At 48.2% G+C, this 14,237-nt stretch overlaps 1 protein-coding gene across 1 annotated transcript in view; it reads right to left on the bottom strand.

The window, feature by feature from the left end:
- AHNAK2 (AHNAK nucleoprotein 2) overlaps positions 1-14,237 on the bottom strand; it is a gene marked incomplete at its 5' end in the record, with an annotated part of 75,468 nt that overhangs the window by 16,748 nt on the left and 44,483 nt on the right. The window contains 7 exons of the mRNA XM_084208277.1: positions 1,236-2,297; positions 4,266-7,970; positions 8,794-8,969; positions 9,308-9,449; positions 10,050-10,106; positions 10,889-10,978; positions 11,754-11,830. Coding sequence (XP_084064403.1) covers positions 1,236-2,297; positions 4,266-7,970; positions 8,794-8,969; positions 9,308-9,449; positions 10,050-10,106; positions 10,889-10,978; positions 11,754-11,830 — 5,309 coding nt within the window. The remainder of the gene's footprint in view (positions 1-1,235; positions 2,298-4,265; positions 7,971-8,793; positions 8,970-9,307; positions 9,450-10,049; positions 10,107-10,888; positions 10,979-11,753; positions 11,831-14,237) is intronic.

Below are 14,237 nucleotides of genomic sequence, written 5' to 3'. Positions count from 1 at the left end.
ATGCCGAACTTGGGCATCTTGAACTTGCCGTCCTTGGTCTTGGCGGCGGCCTCCTTCTCTGGGACTTTGGCTCCCCCTTCAAGGCTAAGGGCGGCCTCAGGTGCCTGCAGGTCAACGCTAGCCTGTGGAAGAGTGACATCAACGGAGGGCAGGCTGATATCCACCTTGGGAGATTTGATGTCAGCTTTGGGCATCTTGAGGGAGGGCTTCTCCAGCTTCACGCCGGTTCCCTCTCCTGCGACCGTGACGGTGGCGGAGGGCAGCTCAACCTCAGCGCTGGGCAGGCTGACCTCGGCTGTGGGCACCTCGGCCTTGGGCGAGGACACTGTGAATTTGGGCTTGTCGAACTTGGGCATCTTGAGCTTGCCTTTCAGGCCCGCACCTTCCAGCTCCAGTTTGCCTTCAGCAGAGGCTGCTTTGAGGTCTACGTCGGGTGCCTGTAGCTCTAGGGAGCCCTCGACGGAGGGCAGCTTGATGTCTGGTGCCGTGACAGTCATGTCGGTGTCGGTGGCCTTCAGCTCTGCCTGTGGGAGGCTGATGTCTGCGTCCAGTTTGGGAGACTTGACGGTGGGCTTGGAGAAGACCACGCTGGGCACCTTGACTTTGGGCATGTGTATTTTCATACCGCCGCTCTCCGCTTTGCCAGCGGCCACCTCCAGGCTGGCTTCGGCCTCGGGGCCCTGCAGGGCGAATTCGCACTCCTGGCCTTTGGGCAGCGAGACCTCGGCCTTGGGCAGGCTGACCTGCGCCTGGGGACCTTTGACTTCGGGCAGCTTGACGCTGGGCATCTTGACGTCGGGCATCTTGAAGCGGCCTTTCTCACCCTCTGCTGCTACCGAGGCCGTCTCAACGGTCACCTCCACATCCGGCGCTTTGATTTCCGCTGCGGGCAGGGTCACCTCCGCTTCGGTGGCTCCGGAAGGAACCGTCACTTGAGCCTCCGGGAGGCTGACGTCCACCTCGGCGGCCACGGTGCCCTTGGCCTCTCTGCTGCTGGACCAGCCAAAGGAAGGCATGCCGAACTTGGGCATCTTGAACTTGCCGTCCTTGGTCTTGGCGGCGGCCTCCTTCTCTGGGACTTTGGCTCCCCCTTCAAGGCTAAGGGCGGCCTCAGGTGCCTGCAGGTCAACGCTAGCCTGTGGAAGAGTGACATCAACGGAGGGCAGGCTGATATCCACCTTGGGAGATTTGATGTCAGCTTTGGGCATCTTGAGGGAGGGCTTCTCCAGCTTCACGCCGGTTCCCTCTCCTGCGACCGTGACGGTGGCGGAGGGCAGCTCAACCTCAGCGTTGGGCAGGCTGACCTCGGCTGTGGGCACCTCGGCCTTGGGCGAGGACACTGTGAATTTGGGCTTGTCGAACTTGGGCATCTTGAGCTTGCCTTTCAGGCCCGCACCTTCCAGCTCCAGTTTGCCTTCGGCAGAGGGTGCTTTGAGGTCTACGTCGGGTGCCTGGAGCTCTAGGGAGCCCTCGACGGAGGGCAGCTTCATGTCTGGTGCCGTGACAGTCATGTCGGTGTCGGTGGCCTTCAGCTCTGCCTGTGGGAGGCTGATGTCTGCGTCCAGTTTGGGAGACTTGACGGTGGGCTTGGAGAAGACCACGCTGGGCACCTTGACTTTGGGCATGTGTATTTTCATACCGCCGCTCTCCGCTTTGCCAGCGGCCACCTCCAGGCTGGCTTCGGCCTCGGGGCCCTGCAGGGCGACTTCGCACTCCTGGCCTTTGGGCAGCGAGACCTCGGCCTTGGGCAGGCTGACCTGCGCCTGGGGACCTTTGACTTTGGGCAGCTTGACGCTGGGCATCTTGACGTCGGGCATCTTGAAGCGGCCTTTCTCACCCTCTGCTGCTACCGGGGCCGTCTCAACGGTCACCTCCACATCCGGCGCTTTGATTTCCGCTGCGGGCAGGGTCACCTCCACTTCGGTGGCTCCGGAAGGAACCGTCACTTGAGCCTCCGGGAGGCTGACGTCCACCTCGGCGGCCACGGTGCCCTTGGCCTCTCTGCTGCTGGACCAGCCAAAGGAAGGCATGCCGAACTTGGGCATCTTGAACTTGCCGTCCTTGGTCTTGGCGGCGGCCTCCTTCTCTGGGACTTTGGCTCCCCCTTCAAGGCTAAGGGCGGCCTCAGGTGCCTGCAGGTCGACGCTAGCCTGTGGAAGAGTGACATCAACGGAGGGCAGGCTGATGTCCACCTTGGGAGATTTGATGTCAGCTTTGGGCATCTTGAGGGTGGGCTTCTCCAGCTTCACGCCGGTGCCCTCCCCTCCGGCCGTGATGGTGGCGGAAGGGAGCTCAACCTCAGCGCTGGGCAGGCTGACCTCGGCTGTGGGCACCTCGGCCTTGGGCGAGGACACTGTGAATTTGGGCTTGTCGAACTTGGGCATCTTGAGCTTGCCTTTCAGGCCCGCACCTTCCAGCTCCAGTTTGCCTTCGGCAGAGGCTGCTTTGAGGTCTACGTCGGGTGCCTGGAGCTCTAGGGAGCCCTCGACGGAGGGCAGCTTGATGTCTGGGGCCGTGACAGTCATGTCGGTGGCCTTCAGCTCTGCCTGTGGGAGGCTGATGTCTGCGTCCAGTTTGGGAGACTTGACGGTGGGCTTGGAGAAGACCACGCTGGGCACCTTGACTTTGGGCATGTGTATTTTCATACCGCCGCTCTCCGCTTTGCCAGCGGCCACCTCCAGGCTGGCTTCGGCCTCGGGGCCCTGCAGGGCGACTTCGCCCTCCTGGCCTTTGGGCAGCGAGACCTCGGCCTTGGGCAGGCTGACCTGCGCCTGGGGACCTTTGACTTTGGGCAGCTTGACGCTGGGCATCTTGACGTCGGGCATCTTGAAGCGGCCTTTCTCACCCTCTGCTGCTACCGGGGCCGTCTCAAGGGTCACCTCCACCTCCGGCGCTTTGATTTCCGCCGCGGGCAGGGTCACCTCCACTTCGGTGGCTCCGGAAGGAACCGTCACTTGAGCCTCCGGGAGGCTGACGTCCACCTCGGCGGCCACGGTGCCCTTGGCCTCTCTGCTGCTGGACCAGCCAAAGGAAGGCATGCCGAACTTGGGCATCTTGAACTTGCCGTCCTTGGTCTTGGCGGCGGCCTCCTTCTCTGGGACTTTGGCTCCCCCTTCAAGGCTAAGGGCGGCCTCAGGTGCCTGCAGGTCGACGCTAGCCTGTGGAAGAGTGACATCAACGGAGGGCAGGCTGATGTCCACCTTGGGAGATTTTATGTCAGCTGTGGGCATCTTGAGGGAGGGCTTCTCCAGCTTCACGCCGGTGCCCTCCCCTCCGGCCGTGATGGTGGCGGAAGGGAGCTCAACCTCAGCGCTGGGCAGGCTGACCTCGGCTGTGGGCACCTCGGCCTTGGGCGAGGACACTGTGAATTTGGGCTTGTCGAACTTGGGCATCTTGAGCTTGCCTTTCAGGCCCGCACCTTCCAGCTCCAGTTTGCCTTCGGCAGAGGGTGCTTTGAGGTCTACGTCGGGTGCCTGGAGCTCTAGGGAGCCCTCCACGGAGGGCAGCTTGATGTCTGGGGCCGTGACAGTCATGTCGGTGGCCTTCAGCTCTGCCTGTGGGAGGCTGATGTCTGCGTCCAGTTTGGGAGACTTGACGGTGGGCTTGGAGAAGACCACGCTGGGCACCTTGACTTTGGGCATGTGTATTTTCATACCTCCACTCTCCGCTTTGTCAGCGGCCACCTCCAGGCTGCCTTCGGCCTCGGGGCCCTGCAGGGCGACTTCGCCCTCCTGGCCTTTGGGCAGCGAGACCTCGGCCTTGGGCAGGCTGACCTGCGCCTGGGGACCTTTGACTTTGGGCAGCTTGACGCTGGGCATCTTGACGTCGGGCATCTTGAAGCGGCCTTTCTCACCCTCTGCTGCTACCGGGGCCGTCTCAAGGGTCACCTCCACCTCCGGCGCTTTGATTTCCGCCGCGGGCAGGGTCACCTCCACTTCGGTGGCTCCGGAAGGAACCGTCACTTGAGCCTCCGGGAGGCTGACGTCCACCTCGGCGGCCACGGTGCCCTTGGCCTCTCTGCTGCTGGACCAGCCAAAGGAAGGCATGCCGAACTTGGGCATCTTGAACTTGCCGTCCTTGGTCTTGGCGGCGGCCTCCTTCTCTGGGACTTTGGCTCCCCCTTCAAGGCTAAGGGAGGCCTCAGGTGCCTGCAGGTCGACGCTAGCCTGTGGAAGAGTGACATCAACGGAGGGCAGGCTGATGTCCACCTTGGGAGATTTGATGTCAGCTTTGGGCATCTTGAGGGAGGGCTTCTCCAGCTTCACGCCGGTGCCCTCTCCTGCAGCCGTGACGGTGGCTGAAGGGAGATCAACCTCAGCGCTGGGCAGGCTGACCTCGGCTGTGGGCACCTCGGCCTTGGGCGAGGACACTGTGAATTTGGGCTTGTCGAACTTGGGCATCTTGAGCTTGCCTTTCAGGCCCGCACCTTCCAGCTCCAGTTTGCCTTCGGCAGAGGGTGCTTTGAGGTCTACGTCGGGTGCCTGGAGCTCTAGGGAGCCCTCCACGGAGGGCAGCTTGATGTCTGGGGCCGTGACAGTCATGTCGGTGTCGGTGGCCTTCAGCTCTGCCTGTGGGAGGCTGATGTCTGCGTCCAGTTTGGGAGACTTGACGGTGGGCTTGGAGAAGACCACGCTGGGCACCTTGACTTTGGGCATGTGTATTTTCATACCGCCGCTCTCCGCTTTGCCAGCGGCCACCTCCAGGCTGGCTTCGGCCTCGGGGCCCTGCAGGGCGACTTCGCCCTCCTGGCCTTTGGGCAGCGAGACCTCGGCCTTGGGCAGGCTGACCTGCGCCTGGGGACCTTTGACTTTGGGCAGCTTGACGCTGGGCATCTTGACGTCGGGCATCTTGAAGCGGCCTTTCTCACCCTCTGCTGCTACTGCGGCCGTCTCAACGGTCACCTCCACCTCCGGCGCTTTGATTTCCGCCGCGGGCAGGGTCACCTCCACTTCGGTGGCTCCGGAAGGAACCGTCACTTGAGCCTCCGGGAGGCTGACGTCCACCTCGGCGGCCACGGTGCCCTTGGCCTCTCTGCTGCTGGACCAGCCAAAGGAAGGCATGCCCAACTTGGGCATCTTGAACTTGCCGTCCTTGGTCTTGGCGGCGGCCTCCTTCTCTGGGACTTTGGCTCCCCCTTCAAGGCTAAGGGCGGCCTCAGGTGCCTGCAGGTCGATGCTAGCCTGTGGAAGAGTGACATCAACGGAGGGCAGGCTGATGTCCACCTTGGGAGATTTGATGTCAGCTTTGGGCATCTTGAGGGTGGGCTTCTCCAGCTTCACGCCGGTGCCCTCCCCTCCGGCCGTGATGGTGGTGGAAGGGAGCTCAACCTCAGCGCTGGGCAGGCTGACCTCGGCTGTGGGCACCTCGGCCTTGGGCGAGGACACTGTGAATTTGGGCTTGTCGAACTTGGGCATCTTGAGCTTGCCTTTCAGGCCCGCACCTTCCAGCTCCAGTTTGCCTTCGGCAGAGGGTGCTTTGAGGTCTACGTCGGGTGCCTGGAGCTCTAGGGAGCCCTCGACGGAGGGCAGCTTGATGTCTGGGGCCGTGACAGTCATGTCGGTGGCCTTCAGCTCTGCCTGTGGGAGGCTGATGTCTGCGTCCAGTTTGGGAGACTTGACGGTGGGCTTGGAGAAGACCACGCTGGGCACCTTGACTTTGGGCATGTGTATTTTCATACCGCCGCTCTCCGCTTTGCCAGCGGCCACCTCCAGGCTGGCTTCGGCCTCGGGGCCCTGCAGGGCGACTTCGCCCTCCTGGCCTTTGGGCAGCGAGACCTCGGCCTTGGGCAGGCTGACCTGCGCCTGGGGACCTTTGACTTTGGGCAGCTTGACGCTGGGCATCTTGACGTCGGGCATCTTGAAGCGGCCTTTCTCACCCTCTGCTGCTACCGGGGCCGTCTCAACGGTCACCTCCACATCCGGCGCTTTGATTTCTGCCGTGGGCAGGGTCACCTCCACTTCGGTGGCTCCGGAAGGAACCGTCACTTGAGCCTCCGGGAGGCTGACGTCCACCTCGGCGGCCACGGTGCCCTTGGCCTCTCTGCTGCTGGACCAGCCAAAGGAAGGCATGCCCAACTTGGGCATCTTGAACTTGCCGTCCTTGGTCTTGGCGGCGGCCTCCTTCTCTGGGACTTTGGCTCCTCCTTCAAGGCAAAGGGAGGCCTCAGGTGCCTGCAGGTCGACGCTAGCCTGTGGAAGAGTGACATCAACGGAGGGCAGGCTGATGTCCACCTTGGGAGATTTGATGTCAGCTGTTGTAACTTCTGAAATTTCATCTTTTGTTTTTTTATTGAATTCCCTCTTCTCTATTTCAATATCTGCTTTTGAATTCCATATTTTTCCTTTTGTGTCCTGAGTTTTAATTTCCATTTTGCATGATTTTATAGTTTTTTTTTTAGGACTTGGCATCTGGCCTTCAGTTTTTTCTTTTGTATCATTTTCATGTGTTTTTCCTATGGATATTACCATTTCCCTTTCAGCACTTGGAACCATAATTTTTTCAGCTGTTCCACTTACTTCAAGTCCTTCTGTTTTTTCCAGGGTTTGCACTTCTACTTCCCTGTCACTTACTTGCGCTTCTGGTTGGGCTGTTTCTTCCTTGGTATTTGACCAGGTGAATGTAGGGAATTTTAACTTTGGCAGTCTGAATTTGCTTTCTTTCCCCTCTATATCTTTTTCTCCTCTCTTCATTCCAGTTTCTGTGTTGAAGGCTTTGTCACTTGTGGGAATTCCATCTTCTTCCACCATTTCCTTTTTTACCCTGTTTTCTGTGTCCTCTTTGCTTTCTTCTCTTGTTATTTTCATGTCTGTTTTAGGTGCTTTGGCCACTTTGAATGATGGCATTTGTATTTTCCAAGTTGATACATCTGATTCTGCATCTGGCAGAAGAGTTTTCACACTGAAATTCCTGCTGTCCTCTGAAGTCATATCAGCTGTTTTTTCTGGTACTGACTGTGGAACGTCACCTCCCTCTTTGGTAGTGTCAGCCTCTGTCTCTTTTCTTTTGGGCACTGACATTCCATAATTTATTTTCTGAACATTTTTTATTTGTGTGTCGTCTTCTGCTTGTTTTTCTCCTTTATCCAATGTTTCAGATATCTGTAATTCTGCTTTAGCAGTGCCAATTTCTAGGCCTTTTACCTGTACAGATCCTTTAGTACTGTGACTCATCAAGTCTATGTTAATTCCACTTTCTCCATCTTTTCTATCTGCTGTTCCCTTCTGTTTCTTTTTTCGGGATTTTGATGAGGCTTGTGGTGATTTTTTAGTTGGGCTTACTTTCAAATCAGCAGTTTCCAAACTAGGCTTTGGTATCTCTGTTATGTCTGGTACTTCAGGTACACTAAATTTTGATGCTGCTTCCTTGTCTTTTTTAATGCTTATTTCAACTTCAGGGCATTGTTTTACATGAGACGGAATGCCATTTTTAATTTCTTTTAAGTCTTTTGTTAAAGTTTCATGTCCCTCCCCTGTTTTCATTTCATAGGCAGGAGATGTGATATATTCAACAGTTAAAATTTCGGGATTTTCCAGGCTTATATCATATTGATGTATTTTTTCTCTTTCAGAGATCAGTGTAGTTTTTATTTCTTTTTTTTGCTTCTCTTGTGGTTCTGGTTTGGACCTGTGCATTCTGAATCCAATGCTAGGGAACTTCAGCTTCCTTTGGCTTCCTTTTTTCTCTTTGGTATGGACCTCTTGTGGAAATTGAGACTCTGTGTCCGTGCTTGTGGGGGAAATATCCTGCAAAGCAGGCTCATATGCATCTGATGTACTATGAGATCTTCTGTGCCTCAATAACTTTTTATTTTTGATTGATTGAAACTTTGGCCATGATAATCTATCTTTCTTAGGTCTCTTACTTCTTCCTACTCTTTGGCTTACAATTAATGTTTCCCTGTCTTCTTCTGAAATGGATTTTCCTGAAACATGAAGTGTTTCTTCAGGAATGCTCTCACTGAGTTCTTTTTCCTAAAAGAACAAATAGTAGTCAGAAATATTAGAAGTAAATATAGGTGCAACAGAAAATAAAGACATACCATAAAACATGTAGAAAAATGTTCCTTTTATTACTAGCATATACTTTATATATAAAAGTTTTGAAGATTATAAAAATATGAAATATCAGGCAGAAATTACATAAAACAAATGGACTGTAATTATGGATTTCTGTAGAATTTAATTCCTTGAAAAATATTACAGTAAACAGTGGTCTATCTATCTATCTATCTATCTATCTATCTATCTATCTATCTATCTATCTATCCCCATTCAAATATGTTGTATATAGTATTTATGTATATGTATGTGAAGAAAATTGATGGAATTAATTGATGAATTAAGTTGATGGAAACCTATGAAGAGGTCTGTCAAAATTTAGTGGTTAGACACAGATTTTTTTTTTAATAGAAAAATCTTACAGAGGCTCTTTGGATAAAAATTTTTACTGATATTTTACGTTTTTGAACATACTTATTGTAAGTATTACAAAGATTACCCAAGTCTGTTCCATCAGTGGACAATTAACAATTAAAAAATGTTGACTCACTAAAGAATATTTTCACCACCTAAAACAAGATTGTGGATTTATATAAAATCCATAGTCTCACTCAAGATATTTAAAAAGCTGCAAATATGGTGTGGGATTTTTAAAAAATCATGAATATTCATGCTAGCTACTTTAAACATATGCCTAAGTCTTAAGAAGACACAAGCATGTGTTTTATGATCTACTTCCACACAGCACATTACTATAGTATGTTACCCAAACTTCGTAAACTAATCAGAAATGTACCTGGCCTATCCTTTCCTTTTTGTGCTGGGCTGTAGAATGTTCCAGATCTTCTTGCACAGCAATTTTTCTTTTGAGGCTGAATTGGACTCTGTATGGCTCGGAATATTGGAGAATCTTGAGTGCATCTTCATATTTGATATTATCAAAAAATATCGTAGCACTTAGAAGCTGATCACCTGCAAGCGGAATAATACATAATTTTAATTACTTTGTGTTTTCTTACAGGTTTTTTTTCCTATTTTAGTTTTGTATATACTACTTTCTATGTGTCTTTTCCACTGTTCCAATGAAAACTGATTTTTTTATGGTATACAAAAAACACCACACTTCATTATTGTTCAAGCAAGTGGTTTTATAAATTATTTATATGGCCAGGTTAAGCTCATAGATAACATTAGTTGGTTTGAAATCTACTATTTCTGATACCTATGGAGATGGCAGATCACACAGCTACGCATCTCATTATTTAAAGATACAGAATAAAATCAAAACAAAAGAAAAAATCAGACTGTACCTTCTCTAAGACTAAATATTTTTGAAGCAGGAGATTCCTTTAGTACTTTTTTAATAAATATTCCTTCATTTCCTCCACCTTTCACACTAAAACCACTGGCTCCAGCTTCCACTTCTGTTTTCAGGGTCACTTCCATTGTCTCCTAGAGATAGAAAAATATGTGAATTATCATTTTTATTCATTTGTATTAAAGGGTTCTAAGTTATTCAACAATAAAAAAAATTAGTACCCTCAGGTATATTTTCAATAGCTCAAGAAAGATTATCCAAAATAGAGGATATACTTAGGGTTTGATTCTGTTCTAAATTACAATTAAGCACATGGGTTAGGCTTATGTTGAATCAGGGTCATAGGGAAAACAGGTTATAATTTTAAACTGTGAAACATATGGAAACTTTTAGGGCTGAAAGATTGTATATTCTGTGAAGATGTTAACCACTCAAATTAAAGTCAATGGGCCAGAAAAGTCAGAAAAAGAGCTAATGGTGTATTGCACTCAAATCAGGGATGGCTAAGGAAAGAATTCTAAAAAGAATTATGGAAGGACCACAAACAGGACAAATAAATGTTCCTGCCTGTGCCACAACTTGTCCATTCATGAAGTTCCTGATCAAAACAAGTCCAAAGTTACTCTTTGCCCATTTGTCCTTCCTTCTGTCCACCCATTCATGTCTGTGTGTTTTAACAAACTTTACTATTTACAAAGCTCATACCTAAAACTACAGAGTGCTTTTAGACTGACCTGCAGATGACTCTGCTTTGATTTGTCGGTAGAATGTTTTTTGTTTTCTTCTTGAAGCTGAAAAATAATTTTTAATTATTTCAAGTTCAGAAGTCAGGGTGTTCTTAAGTATAACAAAAGTCAGTTAAAATTCCTGGTTTAGAGCAAGAAATGAGGCTGACTTTAATGGCAACAGAGCAAAATGAGGATCAAGTGCCATGTACAACATGAATGATTTAACTATACTAATCCCAACAGTAAATCAGATGCCAAGGCCTCCCTTCATTGTACCAAAATTAACATTAAATCAGAGACCACTGTAACAAAATTTGCATTTGGTCAGAGACCAAATGTCTTAAGATATTGGGAGCTTTTCTGTGTCCTAATGTAGTATATTGTTCATCTCTCAATTTTGTAAACATAATTTTTTTTTTTTTGCTTATTCAATTTCAGCATGAATCTTAAACTGTTGCCTACTTACCATGGCTGTACTAATTTAATCTCTAACTTTGAATAACCAAGAGGTACAGGTAATTTTGAAATACTTATTAATTAGGTTCAAGCCATATATTCCATATAACAGGAAAAATACTACAATTTCTTTATGCTCTCTGCCTTGTGTCCTTTACAGAATTAAGTCAAATGCATTTTCTTGCCAAGAAACAACAACATGGTCAGGAAGCCCAGCACAAAATAAATCCATCAATGAACAGAGACGCAGTTTTGGTGGGCACAAAGAAGACAATATGGCTGCAGCAATGTCCCATTCTATGGCATGTGACTCTCTGCTACTTGGGGGAGCTAAAGCCTCTTGAATCAACTTGATAAAGCCAGGCCTGCATGAAAATTCAGTATCTTGCCTTTAAATAGTCTTCTTCTACGGGATACTCATAAACTGGAGAGGATCCTTGTGGCCTTGGACGAATGTCTTCTACTGCCACTTCATTAACCTGTGGAAAAGACATGAGCAGTGGTAAAGGAACACCCACCATTAAAAACTGACTCATTTTTAGGAATGTTTCTCTAGTTATCCATAGTGTCCTTCTGAGTAAAAATTAGTGATGGTGGATAAAAAATAACCAATAACCTTTTTTAGGTCAAGACCAAACACAGTTCTCATATTAAAGCACTCAAACCCACAAGGGACAGAGTTCTGAGAGACAAAACCCAATGGTAAGCTTATTTTGATTTTCTTTATGTATTGTGCGTACCTGCAGACTGAACAGACTGAAACAGACAGATCAATTAGTAATAACTGAAAAAGTTTAAAAAAAAAATCCCTTCCTTGCTCTATTTGCACACCTAAACTTTGCATCCAATGGCTTCAAACTTTATTGCAAGCAAAAGTCTCAGCAGGAATTTCTGCTGACAAGCAATTGGCATTCTTCCTTCTCCAGTCAGACAATAGGGAACCTAAACTGTCTAAATCCTTAAAGAAAAGTTACTGTAGTTAACAGCCATGTAATAGTTAGCTAAGTCTTGAGCCATGTAATAGTTAGCTAAGTCTTGGTAGTAAACTTATGCCAATGAACCACGGCAAAGAGGAGATGCCTTTACACTGAAACATCTTTCTGGGTTTTGAGCTGGCAGGACAATCCCGAGCAAAAATACAACCTTTTTAATGGGAAGGAAAACCACCAGCAAAATCTAGCCATCAACAAATTATTTAAGATCCCATTTTGCCAAACTGTCATCACAGAAAAATTCAACTCTTAAAAAACTCACAGAATCTTCCTCCTCTGCATCTGCATCGGCATCAGCATCTCCCGGGGGCTCAGCTGGTCTCAGCTGTCGTCCAGAACCTGAAAGCAGCACACAGGTTGTGGTGGTTGGTGCCTGCACGATCCACACAGAGCACAGAGCAGTCAGCCTGCAAGCTGAAACCCCCTGCAGCAGCATGGCAAGGGCTGTGCACAGGCCACTGGAAAGGCCTGCCTTAATCTGGATTCCAGGCATCACAGAATGGTTTGGGTTGGAAGGGACCTTAAAGATCATCTAGTGCTCCCTACTAGCCATGGGCAGGGGTTATAATCTGGTTTACTTCTAATTCCACATTTTCTCCAGGATGGGGGGTTTTTCTCCTTCACAAAAGCCTTTACATTTCTGGATATGTGTATTTCTGATATCTTTGGAAAAAGAAAAGCATTGACCATCTGCTGATCCCTGTCTCCCCCACCAGCCCCCACCTTTCCAAAGGGACTGAGCATAGCCCACAATGAAGTCTTGGAGGGACTGGAGACCAGAAAAAGGTAAGGAGACATGTACAGAGGGAAATCTGAAGTGTTTTTCCCTGACTTGTTTTATTGTTTAAAATAACAGAGTCAGTAAATAACAGTTTGATAATTCACAATGAATTAAATTGATTGAAATTCCCCATATTGAAACTCTTCCTCACTTCTGACAAAAGTCTTAAGAATGGGAGAGTAAATATCATGAACCTTGACAGTACAAAAGACATTGTTTTCTTGGTTTTTAAAAGTACTGAGGGCAGACAGAGATGAAGTGAAGGAGATAGGCTGTCTGAAAGTATTATTCCCTTGAAACACTTTAAATTGGGCACCAAGGAATGAAAACAGCATGAATTAGAAACGTTTTCAGAGATCTAGGCTTAGCCAGTAGAGGACAGTGTGGGTGAACTACATATTCCCTAATGCACCAGCTATTCACACACATGCCCAAGTCCTTGTCCCAATAACTATGTCTCTTTCCTGTCTCCATGCTTGGTTTTCCAAGCCATCAGGCTGTCTAGCTCCCCAACACTCAGCTCTGCAACTGCCATTACTATACATAGCTTGGCTCTCCTAAACAGATCCTCTGGCTTAAAAATATGCTCAAAAACTAGAGAAAACAACTGACAAGAAGAACTGTGCAACTCATTGTCTGTTTCAAACAGAGAATCCTTGGGCTGGAACACAAGATTTCTGGACGTTACACACTCTGTGTGCAGACAAGATGGCACGACTTAGTCATGTCTGCAATCCCTGACTAACACACGTTGCCAAGCTCTTGTTAAAGTGGCTGGGATTTTGTTGGTCACTCCTCATAGTTTTCTGATCTCCTACATTTACTTCTTCCTTGATTTTTTGAAGATGAAATTACATAGTACAGGCAAAGTTTTGCAAGAGTTATGCCCCAGTGATCAGTGATGGACCCCTTTGTTAAGACGGATGGAAATAGTGTGCTTCCCCTAACAATCTGTGGGTCAGGCTTCCAAACTTGATAAAATAAAAGGCAATCCACATCAGCCATATGTACATCATCATAATCAGCTCTCCTGCAGCATTACAGCTCCAGGGAATTAGGATCAGCCCAGAAGACATCAGGGCTGCCAAACCATTTGTCCTTTAGCTTTCACAGCACTAGTCCTGACACCTACAATGGACAATTCTAGCAAATTCTAGAAAATGATCTTAATGCACGTTTAAGATTAATTACCTGCTTGAAATTTAGTTTGATTTTTATTTTTTCAAAAGCTCTAGCATTTGTAGTCTTTAGAAACTCAAAAAAATTGAAAATTTAGCAAAACCGTATTAAAAAATTTGGACATGGAGTTATGAACCTGATTTTAAGCATTTCTGCTTGAAAATTCTGGAATCCATTCATGAAGCACTTCACCAAATGTATTTTAATAAGCATCATATGAGGAGAAGAGCTGCAGGATTGATGATTGATTGTTTAATTTGCCTAGTGATTCTAAAGATTCAGGTGCCAACAATAAATTTTATGGCTGTTACTAAAATTCCAAGAAATAGTAAGGACTTAGTCTTGTGGCATTGCCATATTTTTCACTTGGGAGAATCCCACCCACAAGCCCTGCAGTCCTGTAGAATGACTTAACAGAAAATTGCTTGGATTGCTGGAGTGTTTGCTCCTCAGTGCAGCACTCCAGTGTTAACTACAGCATTGATCCCTGGTGGCTGCCAATAATTTTGCTACTGGAAAAGAAACAGGAAAGAATCATCTCTGAGACTTCTTAGGCTGGTTCACTGCAATTTCTCTTGTTTTATTCTGATGTAACTTCAGTGACACTTCAGTTGTCTGAACTGGACCTATGCAAGTACAGCACCTATCCTAAACTGCGCTAGTAGCACCTTTTCCTAAAAAAAATTAACCAATATATTACTGTCTCCAGGGCTAACAGAGAGGTGGGTGAGACTGCAGATGACCTTCCCTCCCCAAAGCTTCACACTGAGGCTTCTTCATCCACCC

This window comes from Fringilla coelebs (genome assembly GCF_963513975.1).
Source record: "Fringilla coelebs genome assembly, chromosome: 6".
In the NCBI taxonomy this organism is placed as follows: Eukaryota; Metazoa; Chordata; class Aves; order Passeriformes; family Fringillidae; genus Fringilla; species Fringilla coelebs.
This window is presented reverse-complemented; position numbering and strand designations above follow the sequence as displayed.